The sequence below is a fragment of the Leopardus geoffroyi genome, chromosome A1 (assembly GCF_018350155.1).
Source record: "Leopardus geoffroyi isolate Oge1 chromosome A1, O.geoffroyi_Oge1_pat1.0, whole genome shotgun sequence".
Classification (NCBI taxonomy): Eukaryota; Metazoa; Chordata; class Mammalia; order Carnivora; family Felidae; genus Leopardus; species Leopardus geoffroyi.
Genome location: NC_059326.1, coordinates 188,011,344 through 188,037,033, shown reverse-complemented (window position 1 = coordinate 188,037,033; position 25,690 = coordinate 188,011,344). Strand labels below are relative to the sequence as shown.

Here is a 25,690-nt window from a genome sequence, read left to right as displayed (position 1 = left end):
TGTGTATGTATATGAAGGAAGAAAATAATTTCCACCTAAAGTCACAAGGTGACTATACTGGGGCACCCAGTCTATACTGGGGCACCTGGGTGGCTCAGTTGGTTAAGCATCCAACTTCAGCTCGGGTCATGATCTCATAGTCCATGGGTTCGAGCCTCGCATCGGGCTCTGTGCTGACAGCTCAGAGCCTGGAGCCTACTTTGGATTCTGTGTCTCCCTCTCTCTCTGCCCCTCTCCCACTCATGCTCTCTCAAAAATAAGTAAATGTTCAAAAAAAAAAAAAAATCCTTGAGTCTATAAATATGAAGTCTCTTGAGTAGAGACTAAACAAGAAGACTTGCTTCTCTTCTTGGTACCAACTATCCATGGGAGAGACACTAAGACATCCTGGAAAACTAACCCTACAGAGACCATCTATATCACTATGACTTTAAACCTTCTATTCCTTTATTCAGAATAGCACAACGGAGCACATAAATTGCTAAAGCTTTCTTTCTTTAAATTCTATGCACTCTGTTTAGTGAGGGCATACACGCACTGTAAACACAGAATATGAAGAGCCTATTAACTCAGTCAGAACCAGGTAAAGGTAAGTAATTCAGCTTAGCTGTTTTTATTTTCTCATGGCAGTTGGCATGGCACCAGCTCCTTCTGGTTCTATTTCTGAATTCCCTGTATCAGGCATCTCAGTCAGAGATGATCTTCACTGCCACCATCCTAATACCATCCCAAAGCAAACGCTAAATTTGCCCCAACTGAGGGTCTTCATTCTCTTCTAGCAAATCCCCTATGGAGGCCTTCGCTGGGCCCAAATCCAAACAATATCCTGAATCAAAACATTATCAACTTTTCTAGACACTTGCCAGTCCCTTCTCTGCTAGGAGTACTCAACAAAAATGAACCAATACAGCAGAAACCATAGAAAAATTCACAAGTTAAAAGGAAAAATCTAATTTTAGATCCAAATTATAAATTTCTTAAGGTACAGGCATACCTCGTTTTATTGCGCTTCACTTTACTACGCTTCGCAGATACTGGTTTTTTTACAAATTGAAGGTTCAAGACTTCAGTGGAGGAAGTAACTGCAGATGTGGCAGAAATAGCAAGAGAACTAGAATTAGAAGTGGAGCCTGAAGATGGGACTGAGTTGCTGCAATCTCGTGATAAAACTTTAACAGATGAGGAGGTGCTTCTTATGGATGAGCAAAGAAAGTGTTTCTTGAGATGGAATCTACTCCTGGTGGAGACGCTGTGAAGAGTGTGGACACGACAACAAAAGATTTAGACTATGACATCAACGTAGCTGATAAACGGACTTTGAGAGGACTGACTCCAGTTTCAAAAGTTCTTCTGTGGGTAAAATGCCATCTAACAACATCACATGCCACAAAGAGATAAATCGTTCATGAAAAGCAGAGTCAATCGATGTGGCAAACTTCACGATTTTCTTAAGAAAATTGCCACAGCCACCCCAACCTTCAGCAACCACCACCCTGATCGGTCAGCAGCTATCCACGTTGAAGCCAGACCCTCCACACCAGGAAAAAGACCCACTGAAAGCTCAGATGGTTAGCAATTTTTGGCAATAAAGCTATTTTTTAAATTAAGATATACATTATTTAGACACAATGCTATTGCACACTTAACAGACTGTAACAGAATAGAAATAATTTGTATATGCACTAAGAAACCAAAAAATATCATGACTCACTTTATTGGGTGGTCTGAACCGAACCCAGTATCTGAGGTAGGCCTGTTTTCTAATTCCCAATTCAGTTATTCTATATAAAGGACTTGTATATGTAGGTAAAGGAATGCAAATGTGTATCTTTCCTTCAACATAACCAACATTAAGTATGACCTGTTCAAAATAGGGGTGCAAGTCAATATTTTGTAAGTTAGAAACTCAAACCCACTAATGAAGATACACATTTAATTGATTTTGGTAGCACTTCATTTTCTTTGCCTTCAGTCTGTCTTCATACCTATATTCTTGTCTATTCTACTTAGTATGAACTTAAAGTTACTATTCATAGATTTTCCCCTTCAAAAGCACATAGGACATACATGTCCATCAAGTCATATGAGTGGGCTCCAGACTAATGAATTCTACTTTCCCTATTTTGCTGATCTCTGGTTCCACATCTATAAATGAGTCGAAAAGATACCCCTTTTAGATTAACACTTGGCTGTTCTGGGAAACTAGATAAAAATACTCTGATGCTTTAAATTTCTGACCAATTCTAGAAATAAAGACATCTTTCGCTGTTACACCTCTTATTTTTACTTGGTTTCTCCCCTTGTTAATCCTTTATTCTAAGCCACTTTTTTTTTTTTTTAGACCACTGGAGATGTGATTTGGCCTAAGCCTAGTTTTCTCTCTGCCAGGGGAAAAAACCACTTTTGGTTATCTCCATACAAAGAGTACATGCCTCCTTCTTGACCACTTTAAAGAATAATGTAAAAGGAAAATGGCTACAATGATCCAATTCAACTCTATCTCCATCTCTACTGGATACATTAAGCTGTTTAAGAAATTTCTATTTGGTATAATGTACAGAGAAAATGAATCACTATGCTGTACACCTGAAACTAATGTAACACCGTGTGTCAACTATACTCAAAATTTTTTTTAATCTCCATTTGAATGAAACACTACTATGCAGCTGTTGGGTTAGTGTTTAGAATATACAGATTTTAAGATTAAGCAGTTCTTTAAAGTTTCTTCCCCTATGGAAACTTCAAATGAAATGTGCCATAGTTTAAAACAGAGGGAGTATTTGGCAAGATAATTAGAGATCATGCACATTACTGATTATATTTCAACCTTTCCCTCAGTGGTATGGACTACATAAAATTAGATGTTATTTTACTCAACAACCAGGACTTTGTTACCCTTTTTCTCCATGGCTTCTGAAATAAATCAAATTCGGTTTATGCAACCAGGGCACATTTGCCAAAGCTTCTGACTATTTATTAGCAATATCCACAGTCAAACCCACTGCGTTAAGATAAAACTCACCTGGATCATTACATGAAGCCTTGAAATTACATATTTTAAGGGACTTTTTGCTTTGCCCTGTTTAAATCTTTCTGAACCTTAGATTTCAAACTTTCAAAAATATCTGAATGAACAAGTTCATTAATCTGAAACAAATACCCAAAAAAATATTTTAATTCCTTAAAACCCCTCAATCACGCTGTGAACGTCTTTCAACCTGTTATAATCAAAGAATTTTAAAAATAGTATAGTTGTTTCTGTTTGCAGGAAAGAATATGTTCTATTCAAGTGCAACATTGTTTTTTTCAATTGTGTGTTTATTATAATCAAAAAGCATTGACTGAGTTCCCCAGAAGAAATTCTACTTGCTTTTGCAGAAATCAGTGCATAAATCATAGAAGTCCATAACCTTAAGGAAGCTGACAGATTATGGATTTTAATCTCCATTAATTCCATAGGTAACTAAGAGATTTCAAATTGGATTACTTACAATTACACAAAAAGTTGCTCTACTTAAAATTTTCAATTTTCCATGTCAAACTGATACTGCATCAAATTTAAAAGTAAGTTAGACACACACAAAAAAATGAAAGCAACTTGAAAAGTCTTGGGATAAACTTGCTTCCACAGGCAATCAGATCTATTTTTCACTAACAATGAAAAGCTAAAAATGGAAAGTTAAATCTACATGGACCATGTAGAAAAATAGTGATCTAAATTACTAGCCCCAAAAGCAAGGATACCTGAGGCAGAAGACCAGGTGGAAGAGAGACTGGTTGTAATTACAAGAACCATGTGATGAAATATTAAGGCTAAAAATGAGGAAAATTAACCCCACACGTTTATGAGAAATTGGCGGGAAGAGTGTCTCAAATCTAGAAGCACATCAGACCTATATGCTATAAAACTTCATTTTAAGATTATGAGGATCACTTACTTGAATTTCATCTATACTCAGATATTTTCTCTGATAGGACAAATAGGAAAATAAAAGTTTGATTTTTTTCATCTCCTCTACACACTAACAAATAATTTTCTACCATCTTGAAATTTTTCAAAGCTTTTTGAGAAACACACACAAATAATTTGGATTTAGTCGATTTTATTTACAGCTTTTTTTTTTTTTTTTTTTACATTTCAGAGCATTACACAATTACATTTTCTCATTTTCTGACCTGCAAACAGATACCTTAAACGGAAATATCTTTTAAAAATTATCAAATTAGGTACATCCAAAATGCAACAATTACACATATGACAATTAATTCACAAAGTGTAATTTACCAGGACGTATCCTAAGAATTTAGGAACAGCCAGTCAGGAGAAATCTGACCAAATTTAGCAATCAACTATTTACACATCCAAAGACAAACCTACCTAAACTCCCAAACCAGAAATTTGAAAGTTTTTGTTAAATCCCCATTGGACAAAAGAGAGTGATGATTCAAAAACCTAGTCAGCCTTGAAAGTCTTAACCCCAAATACCGGGCTCTTTCCCCAGTCTGCAACTGAATAGCAAGCATCTCAGTCTGTCAAACACCTAAGTATCAAACTCTTGCGCCATTATGCACATAGAAAGGCTAAGTGTTCATTAATTAAAAACAAGACGTCATTAAATATCCACACTATTACCACCCCCCGCCCCCAGCTCACCAGCCCTTACTGCAATCCCAAATATGCAACCTGTGTCACATAGTGACAGGCTCTATCTTATATATATATATACACACATACATATATATGTGTATGTGTGTATGTATGTATATATGTATGTATGCATATACACACATATATGTATGTGTGTGTGTATATATATATAAATATACACACATACAGTACAAGGTACAAATGGCAACTAACAGTCCCTGCAAAAATTCATTTTCAGTTGAGGCTATGGCTCCTATGCCTTGGGATGGTTTGACTTCAAAACTGAAAAATACTGCTGAAATCTCACTTCCTTAAGACAAATTGATTGCTTGTTCAATTTTAACTTCTCAGTCTAAAAATGGCTATAAGGTAAGTATAAAAAAGCAGCCAACTGAGCACAATTTCTCTCTCCGATTTGGCCAAGCTATTTTGTAGAAGTTACTCCTAACTAGACTAGAAAATCTGTGGCGCCTTCCGATGGTTCTTGCCTACCTTACTGTCCATGTTCACGTTTCAAACTGTGTCAACAGAGCCCGCACTTCAGGGGTCAGCTGCTTGGCAGCCTTAGCCGCCTCTGTGATAGCCTTGCGATACAGGCCCTTTCTCTTCTTATTAAAGCGTGACTGGAAGTTTTCTAAAAAGGGGGAGAGTTGCGAAAGAGCAAGAAAAGAGGTTGTTGGAGACCCAAACCATGAAATACGGGCCTCCTGTCGGACTAAAAGGCCGCTATCTTTCCGGCTCACAGTTATAGTAAGAATACGGGCTGGCCACCAAGGAAAGCCATAGATCTTGGCCCAAACAATGTCCCCTACACATATGGTCCTGCCATCTGGTGTGACGCATTTAGAGACGTTTTTGGAAAAGACTTTCATTTTCAAGGAATTACTGAGCTTTTTCTCTTCCTTTGAAGAGGAGGAAGTGGAGGAGGTGGAAGGTGCATGCATACTGCCTGGAGGAAAATCAAAGCTTTCAGAAGAACTACACTCAGAGTTGGAGGATTTCAAATCATCTGTGCTATCAATGCTACACACGGAAGCACTGGAAGAGTCAGGTTTCTTTTGATTTAGGGTCATGTAAACAGAGATACTGCTTTTGCTGCCCTTTTTGCCCAGTGTCTGTGGTTCATCCCGCTCACCAGGCACAAGCACGTCATTGGTGTCCTGAACCTCACTGCTGGCCTCTTCGGGGCCTTTTGAGGGACTCTGATTTTCTGAAGGGGCCTCACCTGCTGAGCGGGTGGAGGTGCAGCGAGACTGGGGCTTGGGTGCCATCTTGCCACTCCGCATTTTCTCAAGTCCTGTCTTCAAAGAAGAGTCATTCTCTTCATTCCTGTACCTCTGTGGTTTTAAACGAACCCGGGGTGGAAGGGAACCTGAGCTAGGACTCTGATATCGACGTGTGAAATGGACTTTTGAGTGTGCATTTTTGGATGTAGAGGTTTCGCTCTGCTTCTTCTGTGCCTTTTCTTTGGCAATTTTCAACACTTCCCGAGCTTTTGCATGATCCATGTTCTTACTCTGGAGCACTTTTTTAGTACTTAACTGAGCTTTTGATGTATTTGCCTGAGCAGAAACTTTGACTACTCTGCCTCTGCTGTGAGCAATACTGGAAACCTTAACCACAGTATTTCTTCTCTGGCTTTCATTTTGGTTTTTCCCATCCACTTTATGGTCAGTTTTCAGTTTTTTGTTCACAGTAGTTACACTTTCGTTTTTCCGTTTCTTGTCTTCGTATTTAGAAGAGTCACTTGCACTGCTACCTTTTCTAATTTCCTTTTTTTCAGCAACAACACTGTTTTTACATTTGTCACACAGGACTTGCCTGGGTCGTAGTTTAATAGCATTCATTATTGAAGTAGGCTCTTCCCTGTACATTTTTCGTTTGGGTCGCTTGATTTTCCGAGGAGGTGGCTGAGGTATTGACTGGTTATATGTGTCCCTGATAAACAAAGGGGGAGGATAAGGTGCTCCTTCATGGAAGAGAGGTGGTGGTTTGCAAGTCCACAGGCTTTCAGCCAGGCTCGGCTCGGGAGGCGAGACTGGAGAAGGGTCATCAGGAACAGCACCGTTCACTTCACGCTTGACTTCCGTCCCTTCTTGGAATGTATTACTTTGGAGCTGCATGGCTTCAGGTTTGTCCTTATATTCCCTTTTGGGAAATACTGTCACAGGGATCCCATGGGGCCCAAACCTTAGAAAGAAATGAAAGAAAAAAAGAAGTCATTAAGTAAGTGTCTAAGATTCAGTTTCTTAAACTGCAACAACACCTAATGTTTGTTTGTATGGCTTTCCTGAAAACTATTTCATATTAAAGAATAAAAACAAATACCAACTGACCACCTCACCCCCAAAATCCCAAAGCCCTTCAATTTTTCATTGGTCCCATATCTTAGGGCTAAACAGATTATATGTCTAGGTATAAACTCAAACGACTGTTCTAAGCAGTGCCAGAATAACTGAGATTATTTAAAATAGACCTTTCAGTCTTGGATCAGAAAGGCATTCATTCTATCAGGTAGCTTAATACGAAATGACATTTGATATTACATTCGCTGGACTATGGACAAGTCTAGTAAATGCGACTATGAATCTGCAACATACATATCTCTCTGGTTATATGAGCTTTCAAAAGCTTCACAAAACAAATTCAGCCTTAACTATCCCAAAACACTGAATCAGTAAAACCCCATCTCAACTTTGTTTAATCACTAAAGACTCAAAGACAGCTGTGCTCCTTTAACTCATCTTGCACCCTAACTCTTCAGCCCTTCATCTACCTCCTGCCCCGCAAAATCATAAAAATATGAGACATTCAGATGCTCAAGTTAGCACACAAGCAGACAGGTATAGAGCTGTGGCTTTCTAACTGTTTAAAACACACATCACACATTAAAAAAATATTTTCACACTGCAATCTAAAACATTTATGTATACATGCATGTATACATATATAAATAGACACGCCACAGTTTCACTAAATACTTTTAACCTCATATTATGTAATATGACACATTACATGGATTTTAAAACTGGTCCCGACCAAATTTGCAAAGCACTGGTACAGAACACGAATCTTTACAATTCTCCGTTTCTAATAAAACAGGGGTCAACATAACCTTGTTTCTCATGTAGACTTAGAAATCACTGTGGTTTAATCCTCCTGGGCTAAACATCAAGAACTCTTAAAGCTAAACTTGCCACACTCAGACTCCTGCACATAAAGTCACACTACCAAAAAAATGTCATCATATACATGTTAACACATTACTTTTAAGCACTATTTGATGCTGTTTGAATACCAGTGAATACAATTCTAATGTCAATCCTTTAAGGCAGAGGTGCTTAGAACCCACGGACCGGCTTCAGGCAGCCTGAACTCATAAGATGCAAATGTTTTACATGTCTGTTTTTGGTTCTCATACTCTCTACTCTCTAAAATGTCCTTATGTCCCCCAAAGGGTTCAGAATATCTCTGTTGGGAAGAAATGTTGGGATTACATTCTTAGGACTATAAACACACCCAAACGCGGACAGGGATACAGTAAGAGCCAACACCACTAAGTTCTATCTGGTTCTAACACCCAAATCATTTTCTTCCTGAAGTCTTCTATTTGGTGACCACAAACCAACAGTTTGAGAGAAATACTTACAAACTACAAAGGAAGAGGAAAGCTTTTACCTAGGGTGGGACAAATTTGAATCTGGGCTAATCCACCAAGGACACTCTCCTCTATCAGACTCTGCCAAGTGGCTTTCTATTCTAGTATCTGGTACTTAATGTTGGCTTCCTATTTACTTGCAAGGCACTCTGGGCATTTAGCCTGTTCTCTTATATGCTCAATGACCACTTTTTCAAGATGACAGAACAAGACAGGTGATTCTTGGATTTTAACATAAAGCTATATAAAACAATGTAACTTATCTAAGGTGAGAACCACAACTGGTATTAGCAATAAAATTTCTACCATTTAAGAAGCTATCATTTTGCCCCCCTGCACTCTCACATGGTGTTTTCACAGTGGAACAAAAAAACATGCCATTCCTTTATTAGGCATAACTAAAACCATAATCATCCTAATGTCTGAGGTAAACTTTCACACCTGTTCTTACCAACTCTATATCCATAGGTGTTACTAAACCTAAATTTTTTGTGTAAATGGGTAACACTACTTCCTACCACTAAGGATTCAGGTAAGGATTAACAGGAAAATGTCAGCCATTTTTCTTGACTAAAATTTACTTCATTTAATTAATTTGATCCTATTTTCAACTAATTTACTAGACTTAAGGAACATTCCTATAACCTTAATTTATAATCTCAAAGTGGGATGATCTAGCCAATTATTTTAGAACTTTATATCAAATAAGCTGTGGAATCTGATATTTTTCCTCAGAGAGTTTAATAAAAACATTAATTTCATACCTGGGGTTTTTCCCTCACCTTTCCCTCTTAAGCATATAAAATACAAGCATTAAATGTTTTTTTTACTAACACAGGAAGGCACTTTATTGTGTAATATGGCACCGAAAGAGGGGGTGGGGGTGGGGGGAGCCAAGCTGATAACTGTGAGTGGTGCATGATTGGCAAAAGCAGAAAAATATTTGTTAAGGAAACTTTCTCAAAGGACCAGAAAGATTAAATCACTTTAAGAAGAAAAGGGGTATCAATGTACCACTCCATCTCAGTTGTCTCCCTAATACGTCTCCCTAACATGGGCAACACTTAGTAACTAAGGGTGGAGATGCTGGTTGAGATATCAATTTCTAGGATCACAACTATGATTTAAATTTTTAAAATCAGAGTGTAAATATATGAAACTGCAATGAATCCGTTTCATCTATGTATGTATATACAGATGCTCACATAAAATATATTTGTAACTATGCTCAAAAGTTTGAAAACCACTAATTTACGATACTGTAACCTTAGTAAGAATATAAAGTAGCTACAAAACTATACCCTCTTGAGGCACCTGGCTGGCTCAGTCAGTAGAGCATGTGACTCTTGATCTCAGTCAGAGTCATGAGTTCAAGCCTCAGGTTGGGCATGGATTTAAAAAAAAAAAAAAAAAAAAAAAAAGGTCACGTCTTAAAAAAAAAATCACAAAATCTAATTTCTCAAAATCTGCAACATAATACTCTGTGGTGGTTGAAAATGGAGATTCCTAAGCCCTTGCCACAAGACAATCCTAAGACCCTCCCCTAGGGTGGAAAGCAGAATTTAAATTTTTAACAAGAACTTTTGCTTTCGCTTTTTCTAAGGTGAAGGTATTTAGGTCTCCTTTGAGTGTTCAAAGGGTGACCTCAGCAGAGGAAGACTTCAATCACGGAGAGGTGGAAGGCTGACTAACATCCCTTGCCTGAGCTTTTTCTAAAAGAACTTTTCACAAATACTTGAGTAATAAATAAGACACAAAGCATCTTTCCTCTTTTCCTCACCCCTTCTTCGTGCAGCACGAAGGTATTAATGTATCAGGGACTCATCCTAACCCTTACCTATTTTCAGTAATCTTTAACCACTACCCAAAAACTCTAAAGGAAAAATATTCAGGTATTATAGCTTAATTAAAAATAGCTCCTGGGTACCTTGGCTGGTTCAGTCAGTAAAGTATCCCAACTTTGGCTCAGCTCATGATCTCATGGCCTGTGAGTTCAAGCCCCTGCAGTGGGCTCTGTGCTGACAGCTGACAGCCTGGATTCTGCTTCAGGTTCTGTGTCTCCCTCTCTCTCTGCCCCTCCCCTGCTCACTCGCTCTCTCTCGCTCTCAAAAATAAGTAAACCTTTAAAAAAATTTAAAAAAAAAAAAAAAAAAAAAGCTACTGGGGCACCTGGCTGGCTCAGTTGGTGGAATATGTGACTTTGGATCTCAGGATTGTGAGTTTGAGCCTCATGTTGGGTACAGAGATTACTTTAAAAATCTTTTAAAGAAATTAATAATAAAAATAAAAATAATCTTTTAAAGAGGTGCCTGGGTGGCTCAGTCACGAGCCTCATGTTGGGTATAGAGATCGCTTAAAAAATCTTTTAAAGAAATTAATAATAAAAACAAAAAAATCTTTTAAAGAGGTGCCTGGGTGGCTCAGTCAGTTCAGCACCTAACTTCAGCTCAGGTCATGACCTCGTGGTTTGTGAGTTTGAGTCCTGCATCAGGCTCTGCACTATCAGAGTCTGCTTGGGATTCTCTCTCTCCCTCTGCCCCTTCCCCACCTAAGCTGGCTCTCTCAAAATAAACTTAAAAAAAATTTGGTTTTTAATCTTTTAAAAACTTTTTTAAAAAATAAAAATAACTTCCAAGGAAAACCAGGTGAAGTACACCAGAGACCTCTCTGAACTATCTTGGCAAATTCCTGTGAATCTATAAAATTAAGTTTTAAAACTAGTTATCTTCTTAATAATTTTGGAATAATGAATGCCAAAATCTTGAGGAGGGAGAATACTGGTGCTTGTTATTTTGTGTCAAGGCAAGAAAGAAAGGAAAAGTATCCTCAGCTAATGTAAAGGTGAAACCAATGTAATATAAAGTATTTAATACAGCAAAATTCAAAATGTGACTACTAGAGGAATGATAAGAATGTTTTCTAATATTTGGGTTCTACTTTAGAGGTCTGAATTCCATGGAGGATTCTAGCTTTGACTAAATGAAGCTCTTAATCACCCACTAATAAAATTATGATATTTGCTTGCTTAAGATTTCTAGCATTACCAATCAATCCTATACCTAAATTAGGCATCACTTCTTAGAGTAAAAATTATCATTCAAATTCCCTTTCCACAGGAACACTTCAAACAAAGCAAAAAATGTTTACCAACAACTCTTACCTCTTATTCTGAAAGTGTTTTTTAAATGCCGGTATTTTGTTTATCTGCATTAACTTCACAGCAACCTCAATCACCTCATCTCTGACCTAGGATTATACTCTTTTCCTTCCTGTTTACAACAGTTTAACAGTGCACAACTGATTCTCATTTTCTTCCTTCAAATTCTGGTTGCCAAGCTCCAACTGTAGGAGGAAATTCTTTTAAAAATATTGTACAGTAAAAATAAAGAAACAAAAAACTAAGGTATTACTATTTTAGGCAAGCAAACAGGGGTCCCGAGGAATTCAACACTCAGAAAATAATTCAGGAGGTTAGCTGAGACAGACCCCAGTGTTCTGGCTGAACTAGACCTCCCTCCAATAAACAGAAAACAAAAATAAACTCTTCCTTCCCAGAATTATGTTCTCTTAAAGAATCTACAGTAGGAAAAAATTATATGCAGTTAACCACTTGAAAAATAATAATCCTGATTTATTTCAACTCAAGTAGATGTTTTCAGAAATTACTTCTTCCTTAAATTAGCAGCAGGCTAACTCATGAAGGAGGAAACCGTAAAGCACGATTTTGGTTCACATTACATCTCTGGAGATTGGTTACCATGTCAAATCTTAGGTTAATCTTACCATGTTAATCTTAGGACAAATGAAATTAATAAGCTGTACACAACAGAAAATTTTACAAAATAAAAATGTGCCTCTAAGCCCCCCAAAATTAAAACTTCACGCCTGTACACACAGTTCTGGGTATATATCCAAAATAACTGAAAACAGGGTCTCAAAGAGATTACTGCACACCCGTGTTCATAGCAGCATTATTCACAATAGCTAAGAAGTGGAAACAATCCAAGTGCCCATCAAAAGACAGATGGGTAAATAAAATGCGGTATGTACATACAATGGAATATTATTCAGCCTTAAAATGTAAATTGTCACATGTTACAACATAGATAAAGATAAACCTTGACATTATGCTAAGTGCAACAAGTCAAAACAGATACCATATGATTCCACTATAAGACATCTAAGTCAGTCAAATTCAGAGAAACAAAGTAGAATGGTGGTTGTCAGGGGCTGGGGGAAGGGGAAATGGGGAGTTATTTCATGGGTCTAGAGTTTTAGTTTTAGAAGACTGAAAAGTTCTGGAGATCTGTTTCACAACAACGTGAACCTACTTAACACTAGTTACAGAACTACACACTTAAAACTGGTTAGGATGGAACACAATATGCGCCTTTTAAAATTTAAAAAGAATTTTTAATTATATATCTACCTAATACAGAAGGGAAAAGTTTGATGAGCAGTATATTTTCATGGTAGTAATGGAATGATTAGTGCAAGGGAAAGAGTCACTACACTGAGGAATAACAGAACAATACCTTGACCTGAGGACAATCCAAGTGAACAGCACCAATGAGGGCAAATAAGGATTATGTGCCTGCAGACGTGGTGCCCTGAGAACACCGCCCTGCCTGTATAGCTTGAACCTCATGTAAGCAACTATCAGACAAACCAATATTGAGGAAAAGTCCCTATTACATGTAGACTATATTATATGGCAACTAAATACAATACATGGTCATTTACTGGAGGAGGAAAAAAGCTTTAAAGGACATTATTGGGAAAATTGACAAAATGAAATATGGGCTGCAAATTAAAGTCCTCTGTGAATGTTTCCTGGATTTGAAAACTATATTGATTTAAGAAATAAATGCACAAGTATTAAGAGGTAAAGGACAATGATGTATGCAACCTACTCTCAAAATAGTTCAAGAAAAAAATACATTTAAAGAATAATAAAGCAAACATGGCAAAATGCTAAAAAATTAGTGAATCTAGATAAAGGGCTTATTATAAGAGTTCTCTGCTGTGTTTGAAATTATTTTAAGATAAAAAGGTTTTAAAAATTAATTGGGGCACCTGGGTGGCTCAGTCGGTTAAGCTCCCGACTCCGGCTTAGGTTATGATCTCGCAGTTTGTGAGTTCGAGCCCCACATCGGGCTGTGTGCTGACAGCTCAGAGCCTGGAGCCTGCTTCGGCTTCTGTGTCTCCCTCTCTCTGCCCCTTCCCCACTTGCGCTGTCTCTCAAAAATAAATAAACATTAAAAAAATTTTCTAAATTAGTTTTTAAAAGGTATAATCTTAAATTTAGTTCACCTCAACTCCACCAAAACATTTAAGCAAAGAAAGTACATAAAAAAGAAAAATTGGAGGCACCAGGCTGGCTCAGTCAGTAGAGCACGCAACTCTCGATCTCAGGGTCATAAGTTCAAGCCTCACACTGATGTGCAGCCTACTTAAAAACAAAAACTTGTCCTACTTAAGCAGAAATGCCAACAAATGCACTTCAAGTACCACTAAGCACAAAATCTATATTCAGATACAACTATGCTAATTATTCACAGTATAAAACCAAGCCTCAGTCCTAGAACCCAACTTCAGTAGGCAAGACCAGAATGTAATACTTGTTGCCCAAAGAAACTACAGACTTGAGAGGGAAGAAATCACAGTGGATTAGTGACCAGGCAATGAGCTTTGCAGGAAATGGCCTACACCGAGAAGGACCTAGACAGATTTACTGAAGAGTGAAACAAGGAGTGGTAAAAAGTGGTTACCCATTTGTGAATGCTGGTAACCAATTTAAGCTGGTTTAAAAAAGTGAAACACTGGGGCGACTGGGTGGCTCAGTCAGTTAAGTGTCCAACTTCGGCTCAGGTCATGATCTCACAGCTGGTGGGTTTGAGCCCCAGGCCAGGCTCTGTGCTGACAACTCAGAGCCTGGAGCCTGCATCAGATTCTATGTCTCCCTCTTTCTCTGCCTCTCCCACACTTGTTCTATCTCTCAAAAATGAAAGAAGAAAGAAAGGAAGGAAGGAAGGAAGGAAGGAAGGAAGGAAGGAAGGAAGGAAGGAAGGAAGGAAGGAAGGAAAGAAAGAAAGAGAAACAGTGAACAGGTGTCACAAAAAAAATCAGCAGATGACCAGATGCACTAGGAGTCACCACAGAGCAACCTGATTCCCTATTCCATAGGAGAGGGGTAAGAATTCAGCTTACACAGGCAATAACAAAGATAATCCATCTGGCGGAAAGAGAACGCATGCCGGAGACACTGTGCATGAGGGAGGGCACTGCTATGAAAGTTCGGTGAGACGATGGTGAAGGGAGAAAACTAGTCACTTAAAACAAAACCAAGAAAGGGGCACCTGGATGGCTCAGTTCACTAAGCATCTGACTTTGGCTCAGGTCATGATCTTGAGGTTCCTTAGTTCCAGCCCTGAGTTGGGCTTTCTGCTGTCAGCATAGAGCCTGTTTTGGATCCTCTCTCTCTGCCCCTCTCTCTTGCTCTCTGCCACTCCCCAACTCACACTCTCAAAACTAAACATTTTAATTGCCCCCCCCCAAAAAGAACAAGACCAATGAAGGCTTCTGATTGTACAGTGATGGGATCGGAAGTGTCTCCATCATTTTGATAAAACTTTAGCTCAGAGACACCTGGGTGGCTCAGTCAGTTAAGTAACTGACTGTTGGTTTCAGCTAGGGTCATGATCTCACAGTCACAGGACCAAGGTTCAGCTCTCCCCGCACCCCCCCCCCCCAACCTCTGCTCTTCCCCTGCTTGTGCTTTCCCTCTCAAACAAATTTAAAAAAATAAAAACAGGCTCAGCCATGCTAGTCTGGTTCTATCATTTAATAAGTGTAAAGAAAAGCACAAAATTATATTCTTTTCTCTCACTGAAATATGTCATTCTCAAAGCTAAGCCCTATTCAATGTTTTAAAAGCATATAGTAAGTAGAAACACTATAAGGACTAAATTTCTCTGAGACTGTAACTTTTTCTTCATGACAAAGCCCAAAATTTCCTCAAAAGCCATCTGCCCCAAGCGGCAGTGCGTAAAAAAAAAAAAAAAAAAAAAAAAAATACACCACACCATATATTTTGCAAGCATCTCCTACTTACTCATTCCCTAGTAAAATGTAAATGTCACTCTTCTTTATTAAAAGGCCAAGTTATACGTCACAGATATTACCTGAAGCTTCTACGGTCCTTTTAAGGTGTTTTAAAGGTAAAGATTACACTGCAACATAACAGGATTTAGGGTGAGTGTCTAGTCAAGCAAACCCATATTGCTTACATCTGCCACTTAGTTAATACATATAGCACTTACTATATGCTAACAACTATTCTAATATATACTTATTTTCACTAATTGATTTCATCACCACAACGCTTTTAGTGAAGTGTTAGACCTGTCCCCATTTTAGACAGGGTTAAGTGATCTTCCCACGATCACACGGCTGGTTCGTAGTAGAGCCAGTACATGAATCCGTGCAGTTAACCAAAGTCAGGTTCCTCACTGCTGCTGCTACGACCACTACCTCCGTTTCATCAAGTTACTTATCCTCTTTCTTCTACCTCCACTCCCCACTAAGGGAGAGGAGGAGCTGACAGCTCCATACGCTCTTTTCAGAACCCTGTGGAGATAGACAGGCTTCCCAGTTCAGAATTTTTCTGGTTTTTGAGGTAACAAGCAGCCTATCATCAAGCATACTAATACTTCAGCAATGAAATGAAAGAAAATTCACACTAAATGGGATAAGTAGATGTAAAGGTTTGATAGATAAACAGATGAAATAGTCACCAAAAAAGTAACAAAAAAGTTCAGTTTTAAGAGCTTTTTCGATACTGTAACTGCAGTTAAGTAACTCCAAAGAACTGTCATCTAGATTGAGAATATGCATAATCGCTCACCTTAGGGCCTAGAACATAATAAGTAGGCACAATATATGGTAACTATTAAAGTTAAAATGTATTCATTTTATTAAATATAAGTAAATATGGATCATGTTTTTAATTAAAAACTACAAGTATTAAAAGAGCAATCTGCAGGGACTATGGGTACCCAAATGGGCAAGGAGGGAGGGAGGATGACTTTAGCAACAGAAAAACAAAACATGCACCAATTATGAACTAGAATCCCAGGAAGTATCTTTTAAAATTCACTGGTAGGGAGGGAGGCTGCATAAAAATTTTTAAATAACATCTAAATTAAAAAAAATATACTCAATCTTTGAAAAGTCTATTCAACCCTCTTATAAAATATGGATAGCTTTTGGAGGGGTCAGGGAGTTAAACACAATAATTTCAATTTTAAGCTCCCAATCATGTACCTTCAACCAATCCTCTAAAAACCTACCTGGATAACTAAGTTTGGAAATAAAGATGGAGAGAACTATGGATAAACTTATGCTTCAGTCTTTTTTTAATTTTTTTTAATGTTTGTTTATTTTTGAGAGAGATGTCTCTCTAGACATAGCGCAAGCAGGGGAGCAGCAAAGAGAGGGAGACACAGAATCCCAAGCAGGCTCCAGGCTCTGAGCTGTCAGCACAGGGCCTGATGCAGGGCTCGAACCCACAAACTGCGAGATCATGACCTGAGCTGAAGTCAGACGCTTAACTGACTGAGCCATCCGGGTGCCCATATGCTTCAGTCTTTTTCAAAGTAAAAATAGTAATAACATCTGTATGGTAGTCAAATTATTTAACTCCTTAATAGTAAACTCTTGATTTTTTTTTTAAATGTTTATTTTTGAGAGAGCGTGCACAAGCTGGGGAGAGAGAGGGACAGAGGATTCGAAGCAGGCTCTGTGCTGACAGCAGGGAGCCCAGTGAAGGGCTCGGAACTCAGGAAGCATGTGTCAAGTCGGCTGCTCAACACCAGTCAAGAGCAGACAAATCTTGACTTCACTTTTATACATCACGTGGAGCAACACAGTTGACATTTTCCCAAGAAAATGAACACTGGTATCAAAGGATCCTTTTCATTAATGTGAACACTCATCGGTTTGCAAACTTTCTATTATGAATTCTAAGTACTTTTAATATCTCTTTTGTATTATGTTTAATGGGGTCCACCACACAGAGGCCTAAATGATTTCTCAACAGACTTTTTTAAGACAATTTATTCAATTTATTTTTCTATTCGTATTTTACCAAAAACCGGCTGTTCAACAACTTACAATATTTTAGTCTTCAAATTATTTTCCAATTAAGCTATTCAGTAGTTGGCAAAACACCCCAGGACCATATATGAAGCAACCCCATTTCCAAAAATGCCCAAAGTATTCACTAAATTGGAGTGAAGAGCAATTCCCCCCCCCCTTTTTTTTTTTTTTAAGAGACAGAGCAAGCCAGGGAGAGGCGCAGGAGAGATGTAATTTCAAGAAGGCTCCACTCCACCCTCAGCTCGCAGCCTGATGTGAAGCCCTCGAACCCACAACCCTAAGATCACAACCCCAGGCTAAACCAAGAGTCAAACACTCAACCAAACCACCCAGGCGCTCCAAGCAATTCATTTCTTTTTTTTTAAGTTTACTTATTTGAGAGAGAGAGAGCACACACACACAAGCAGGAGAAGGGCAGAGCAAGAGGGAGAGAGAATCCCAAGCAGGCCCTGCGCCGTCAGCACCGAGCCCCGACACGGGGATCGAACTCACAAACCTGAACTGAAATCGTGACCTGAGCCTAAATCAAGAGTCAGATGCTTAACTGACTGAGCCACCTGGCACCACCCACCCCCCCCCCAGCAATTCATATTTTAAAAGCAAGCAACTATTGCCCGGTTGAGAGAAGAACAAGGAATCTATCATTTCTACCCACCCCATCAAAATCATAAGCTAAATGGTAATGATAAAAACAGTGAAGTGTATTAGATTTAGACCATGATTGTTTACCAATCTTAGAGAATTGCATATTGTTCAAAAAGGGCATCTGTAAACTACCCACTAATATCTACCACTTAGAATTTCAGGCAATTTATTTAATCTCTCTGAGCCTTAGTGTCTTTATCTGTGAAATGGGGATTAGCGGAATTTACTTCATTGGATTTTCCAGAGAGTCAAGTGAAAACAATGTATATACAAAGTGCTTGGCCTAGGACCTAGTTTAAGAGTGGGAAATACATAGTGGCTACTGTTAATTACAGAAAGTAAAGATTGGCAACCTTCCTAGAAGATGGGAATATGCAGACAGTGAAATCAAATATTTCGGAGGTATGAGTTTTAAAAGGCTAAAAACCACCATTCTATTTTAAGGTGACTATATAAAACTGGTCCAAGGAAAAAAGATAAAAGTTATAGACTACTAAATTTCTAGTGGGTAACCAGATTTAGGATACCTATTTGCCAGTTCTATACTAAGGATCTAGATTTGCCACCCAAGTGGCCCATCTCCACATGTACTGCTTACTTTGTAATTACATCCCAATTAAAATTAACCAGTAACTTTTAAAACAGGTTTAACAAATTTATGGTCCTACTATTTTGGCAAAACCACTCCTTAAATATTAGTTATCTCCAAATATGGTACAAGAATCACCTGCATCAGAATCATCTTGGTTAAAACTGCAAATTGGAGCTTAAGCACATTTGTTTGGAGAACCACTGCCCAACATGTTTAGCAAAAACATTCTGTTAAATCCACCCAGTGTAACTTAACCTCCACTTACTCTCTTGCAAGATCAGACGCTAACTAGAGCAAGCTCTGTTCTGCTGGTAATGTGTGCCTGAATCAATCTGGAATTTAGGAAGAACAGGGCCAATATCAAGAAATAAGGATGCACTTCATAGGCACAAATAACTATGAAGAACTTTTTTTTTTAATCAATGTGACATCAACTCAGCCATAACAGAGAAGATGAGCACATACTACACAAACTCTTTAATAGCCCCACAGAAAAACAGATCTTAGGAAGATTAAGCCGATTTTCATCAACAACTTTGATTTAAAACAGTATATAGTGAAGTATGGTCTGTCTTACATATAAAAGGCTGAAAATTAGCCTCATTAGAAACCCCAAGTCCAATAAAACACGCCTGGCATAGTTTGTGTCTACATCTAGTTTATCTAGTTTATAAAATTTAGCTTTAAAATCTGTTTTTAATAGCATGATGTTACAGGATTCTTTACACTCAAACTAGGTTTTTAATGTCCAACAATTATCACCTCTTAAAAAGAAAATCCTTGCAGTCCAACATGCTATGGAAGAGTGCACTCTCAATATAACATATATATTGATTTAGTAGTGGGTGTCCTAAAACTGGGTCAGAAAGTAGTTGGCACTTGCCTCTGTGCTATCTTACTATGGGAACCTTTTATCAACACCTTGGGATATAAGCAGTATAATCACCAAAAAAAAATAAATAAAATAAAAATGTAAGTGTTTTAAATATGTACAACTCAACACAAGCATTCAAGCATACTACTTCAGGACCTAAATTCTCAACCTGGATGCTTAATATAAGCTACTAATACCACTACTCACTGCTTCACCAGAATGGCTGTATATTTTTCCCACCAAAAGTAGAGCTATTGCACCATACGTTTCATGGTCTCTGTAAAGAAAGAAAATCATTGTCTTGGTTTATATTTCCTTAAAAAAAACAAATAAATTTTCTACAAACTGTTTTAAGAACTTAGTGAAATCTGAAGTTTTTTAAAGAAATCACCTCAATTCTTTTTAATGCAACAGTACCCCATAGACATACACAAGTCAATATTTGTAAAAGGTCAAGTCTAAAATGTAACTAGCTGCAACTTTTAATAAGCATGTACCACAAAATTAAAATGCACAGGGTTTTTAAGCATAAACATTTACTTCATGACTCCTTAATTCATATCAGATCAAATAAAATGGAATTCAGAGAGATTTTTCAGGATTTCAAAGTAGCTTTAGAACTACTTTTTAAGATGTGGAGAGCAGTAATAAACAATTTAAATGATCCCTCTGTGTAGTTAGAAACCATAGGTCCCGGTATATACTGTCTCTTCAGGTAGGAATTGAGAAGGCTGAAACTACGTTTTCAGAAACTGGGGCTGCAGCCTTTTGCCCTCTGCAAAAAATCTTCACTGGTTAAATTTTTCTATATTTGGAATTATTAAAGTTGAAAGTGTGTTTAAGCGATAGGTCTACAGTGTGCAAGCAGGCAAGTGATACCTGTATCATTTCTACTGACCCAAACTAGGGAAGAGAGGCTTTCAAAAGAGGTCTTAGGGGACTGTGGCTGTTGCACCTTCAGTTTGCTCCTGAAGGAAAAGAACTACTTTTAAAAATCATGAAAATTCATCCAATGGGATGCAACTGGAAAAAAATCCAGAATGTGGAAAGTTCTGCCAAAGTCAACGGTTTAACAAATAAACTGCAAGGGAATAAATGTAACGGCAAGAGAACTACCCAAGAAAAACTTATGAAACTCATCAACCAATTACTAAGTATAAACTTTATTTGGACCCTAATTTGAACAAAACTTAGATACTGACTGAGATGTTAAGTTTGAGATGCACTATGAAATTTTTACACTGACTGGCCACAGGATAATAGAAAGGAACTGCTGCCATTATTTGGGCTGTGGTAACAACAGTACAATTATGGTTTTAAAGTCCTTATCTTTTCAGAGATCTATACCAAAATTCTTATGGTAAAGAAATAGGTTTAGAATTTGCTTCAAAATAATCCAGTGGAGGTGGGCATATGATGAAAGGAGTGTGACTAAGAATTGATAAACGTCAAAGCAAGAATGATACATACAAGGAGGTTCATTTCCCATAATAAAATACAAAAGAAAATTATGGTACAACCACTGATTTATTACTCTAAAATAATCACTAAGACAGTTTAGCAACCTGAAGGAATGCTTATTATATAATGCTAAATGAAACAAATATATTTATGTCAAAATTTCAAAAGCTTAAGATTAAGGAAGAAAAGGGAGTAAGAAAACCAAACTGAATTTGTGGGTTAGTTGATTATTTTTATCTGCTAGTATTAGATTATTGTCATCACATATTGCTAATGAAATCAGGAGTAGGCATGTAATTTTAAACTACCTAAGAGAGCTGGGTATAAAACAACAGTGGAGGAACCTAGAATAAACTAAAGAATGCCTGAAAGGGTATTCAGTTTCATAAATCCTAAGCTACATAAAAGCAGTTTTTAACCAGATATTCAAGTACCTTCATTTTTAGGTGACCATGTCATTTAAATAGTAGCCAAAGCAAGCTACTTTGAAGATATGAGGAGGAAGTAATCAAACTGGGGTGGTACAGGAAAACCAGACCTCCTGGTCACCCTATTTATTTTACAAAAATACATAAACTGAGGCATGAAGTTTGTTTAATGTTTGGGTTTGTGAACTGCCTAAAGTCAAAATGAATTATCCTCACAGACTACAGACTGGAGCCCAAAAAAGCATAAAGATTTGCCCAAAGTTACAGTGTTAACTAGAAAGCCTGGCGCCAGGAGTCAGACCCCAATTACTCTGACACTCTGCCCAGATCAATCTACTTTTCAGTAAGTGGTACTACCACTTTCTTTTTTCTTTTTCAATCACATGTGTCCTATTCCTTTTCTCCACAAAAAAGATTCTCCTCAAAAATGTGTTCTTCAATCAAATAACTAAAAATAAGGCAAAAAATACAATGACAGGAGGGTGAAGAACATCAAATGCTTACAAAAGCAGACTCCGGATCAATCCATATATATGAAAAGTTGTACACTAGGACTGAACACTTTTCTACACAGTGAACAACTCTTCCAACGTTAAAAGACATTTCTGTACCATTCATAATGTCAGAATAAAATAATCAAAAGCATTAACTGGCCCTTTTAAAGATTGAAGAAAACCATGCACATACATTGAGGCACTTAGGAGTCTCCCAAATGTAATTCTTTCCTGACTGTCTCCTTGAACAAGAACCAAGACTTCAGAGACTGCTTTGTGTTCTGCAATTTACAGCTAAGGAAATGGGGAAGGTGCAGAGAAGAAGGGTCTCATGGCTATTACCTGACTGAAGAATCTGCTTGGCTCCAACACTCATACCCTCTGTATTATCCCATATAACTACTGAAATCAAGATAGGCACTAAATTTCAGAAATCTGCAATTCTTTACTTACTGTTTAAAAGAAAATTTGCAGCCCAACTTTCTAATATGAAAATAGAAAATGTATAGGCTTCAGAATCAGATCAACCTACACTTGAATCCTTACTTTGCCATAGGCGCAGTGACTGGCCAAATTAAATGAACTTCAATTTCCTCCTATAGAAATGAAAAATACCACCAGAGTTATAAAGACTAAAACAAGTGGTACAATGCCTGGTACATAATAAGCACTCAATAGGAAGTTCTTGTTATTTTTAGCCAAAGGTTTAATTAAACAGCCAATTCAAATAGGATACAAACTGTTTTTAAAGCAGCTGATTACTATAGTCATGGTATAATCTATGAAGACTATCTCTTGGATCATCAGTTAACCCCAAACTGCACATGCAAGTATGCAATCAAGGTAAAGCACAGATTACAAAATATATGGACAGATCCATTTTTCCAAATTATATTATGAAAAAGAGATACCCAACTAGTCAATCATTTGTCCAATAATAATTCCTTCAAGTGCTAAATTTTAAAAACTCTGTTATTTCCTCACCAATTCCACAACGGCTACCTCCCATATATAAGTTTCCAGAAGGCAGGGACTGTATCTCATAACATTCAAAACACTAAGAGGTGCCTTAGTCACAGATGTGTTCAATAAGTATTTGTTGAAAGGTTGATATGATTTCCTTAACGACCTTTTAAAAAAAAAAACTTTAATGACAGAATCCTTTCACTTTAAAACATTAAAATGCAAATGGTTTGCAATAAAAATACCTCCTTCAAGCAAAGAAATTGCTGTCTATAAGAAGCATGATTAGCAGAGTAGAACTCAAACAACAAATTGCAATTTCCTATCAAAGAAAATTTTTTAAAATAAAATAAAACACCAACACCATGAGCACCTCAACAGAGAAAAGCACTATCCATTCCATTGCCAGGAACAACTTACCTTTTTGCACCTTCCTTTTGCAGATTTGAAATCCAGATTCTCACACAATCACTGGCCTTCATTTCTGTTTGATTCAATAGCATACACACTACTGAGTCTCTCTCCTTCACTATTAAACGCATCAGTAGAAAGCACACTGGTCTTATTCTGCTTTCTAACTATGAAAACAAAAGTGCAAAAAGTCCTAATCCAAAATTCTCAAAAAAAAAAAAAAAAAGAAAAAAAAAAGAAAAACCAAAAAAAAAATTTTTTTTTGAGATTACACAATGTACAGAAGTAATTAATTGTAAAGGCTCCAGCTCCCATCTTCACCCCCTGCCCAAACACCCTACTTCAACCTTTTTTTTTTTTTTTTTTTTTTTTTACAAGCGCTTTCAGTATTTTAAACGGTTTTTTTTTTTTTTTTTTCTCCCAAATAGGAAAAGGACTCTGGTATCGTGATGGGAGGACAAGAAATTTAAAATAAAACATATTAAAATAAGCCATTTCCAAACAGGTGAGATACCCATCAGAGTGTGTGCTGTTGCAGGAAACAGAATGGAGAGCCGTGAATGGGAGTCTCTGCACTTCATATCTGCAAAAGAAGAGAATAAAAAGATTAACTTTACTCTAGACTTAGAACACATTCTTTACCTGTTTAAAGCAATGCCCTTAAACATTTTAAATCAGAGATGAAAATGACTAAGACAAAGGCTTATGGGTGAACTCAACCTTCTTGCCCTTAATACATAAATTTATACTATATCTACAGTATTAGAAGTCAATATTTGAACAGTTTTATACCACACCATCTTGATATTACAGGGTAAAAAAAAAAAATCTCTCTTCTTTAGGCTTTTCTTAAAACCATCACTTCAATTAGACAAATGTGTTTCCCTATTGCACAGTTATCCAGTGAGAATTAGTTCTAACAGTAAGAAAAAGTCTGGAGGTTCATTTCTAACAAATACTCTTCCCCCTATAAGGAGTGACAGTTAACCTTCTGGGGACCCCAACGCACAACCCCTTTCTTCAACCTCGTTAAAGGTTAAGAAGAAAAGTGCCCCACAAGCAACGTCCCCCCACCCCCGCACCAGGTTCTCCGCAAAACTCCCGCATTTCGCGTTAACCCACCAGCCCCCAGAGGGGGTACACCAGGGCCACGTCAGGGACGGGGATCAGGGGTGAGGGATGAGCTCCGCGAGCCCGTCAGGCACCCGCGTCCCCCACCTGGTGACACACCTGCCCTCGCAGGCGCCCACCTGGGGCAGGGACCGCCCTCTCCCGGGCTCGCGCTGATGCCCCACTCGGAGCTCGCGCCCCGCGCCGCACGGGACCCGAGGGCGTGCAGGCGGCGGGAGCCGGGGATGCAGGGGTCGTCCCGGCTCGCTCCCTCCCTAGGGACCAAGCGGGCCTGGGGGCGTGCTGGGGCGGGCGCAGTACCTTTTGGACAGATCCATGAGGACACCGGAGAAGAGCTTCTCCCCTAGACGGAACGACACGACGAGCGCGTCCTCAATGATGTGGTCCAGCGTGACCCGCACCTCCGAGCCGGGAATCAGCTGCGACACCGCGGAGTCCCCGCCCGCCGGCGGCACGAGCGCCGGGGCTGCGGGCTGGGGCAGCGGCGGTTCCTGGCGCTCCTCGGGAGCGGGGGGCTGCTCGGGCTGCGGTGCAGGGGAAGGTAGAAGCTCGGGCCCTCCCTGAGGCGCGGCTGCCGCCGGCTCCGCCACCCGAGCGGGCAGCTTCTCCTCAGCTTCCAGCTCTGGCCCCGCCGCCTCCGGGCTGCGGGAGAGCTCCCCCGGCGGCGGCGGTGGCGGCGGGAGCGGCGGCTCGTCGGCCTGGGGAGAAGACTGCTGCCCGTCGGCCTCGCCGTCCGGCACAGATGCTTCAGTCGCCGTGACCGGGAGGGGGTCAGTGCCAGCCTCGCTGCCGGGGATGGGCTCCATCTCCGGCTCGGCCTCGCCGGCGCCCCCCTCCCCGGGGGACGCTGCAGTCGCTGCCGCCTCTGCAGCCACGGCCGCCATTTTCTTCCTGGCTTCTCCCTCCTCCAGCTCGGGCTGCAGCGGCGGCAGCAGCGCTGCTTGGTTCCCTGGGCCTTCCCCTCCCTCCCTTGAACAGTTTCGTCCCGCCCTTTCCCTGCTGCTCGTTATTGGCACCGCGCCATTGGTTGCGCCCTATACCCCTCCCGCACTTGTGATACTCCATTGGCCAGGTGCGGGCGTCTATCACCCAGTCAGTCCCTCCCTCCCATGCAGAGTAGGAACTTCTCATTGGCGGGATGAGTTGTCAAATGTTGAATCTTAGAGGAGGAGTGAGGGGACGAGGGAAGTCACAAAAGCTGAGCCACATACTTGTCGCCTCTTTCT

The 25,690-nt window shown here is 39.0% G+C and overlaps 1 protein-coding gene across 15 annotated transcripts in view; it reads right to left on the bottom strand.

Moving 5' to 3' along the window:
* The window catches only part of PWWP2A (PWWP domain containing 2A), a 35,652-nt gene extending 10,206 nt beyond the window's left edge, over positions 1 to 25,446 (bottom strand). For 4 of the 15 annotated variants that reach the window (XM_045503092.1, XM_045503061.1, XM_045503103.1 and 1 more), the window contains exons 1-2: positions 24,765 to 25,435; positions 5,874 to 6,838 (exon numbers count right to left, since the gene is read on the bottom strand). In XM_045503092.1, the coding sequence (XP_045359048.1) occupies positions 5,874 to 6,838; positions 24,765 to 25,348 (1,549 nt within the window). In that variant the 5' untranslated portion in view covers positions 25,349 to 25,435. Of the gene's footprint in view, positions 1 to 994; positions 1,083 to 4,090; positions 6,839 to 11,466; positions 16,589 to 19,783; positions 19,854 to 23,342; positions 23,560 to 24,764 lie in introns of those variants that run through there. The other 11 variants (XR_006718546.1, XM_045503055.1, XM_045503097.1 and 8 more) reach the window with 8 other exon arrangements.
* Positions 25,447 to 25,690: the final 244 nt, after the last annotated feature.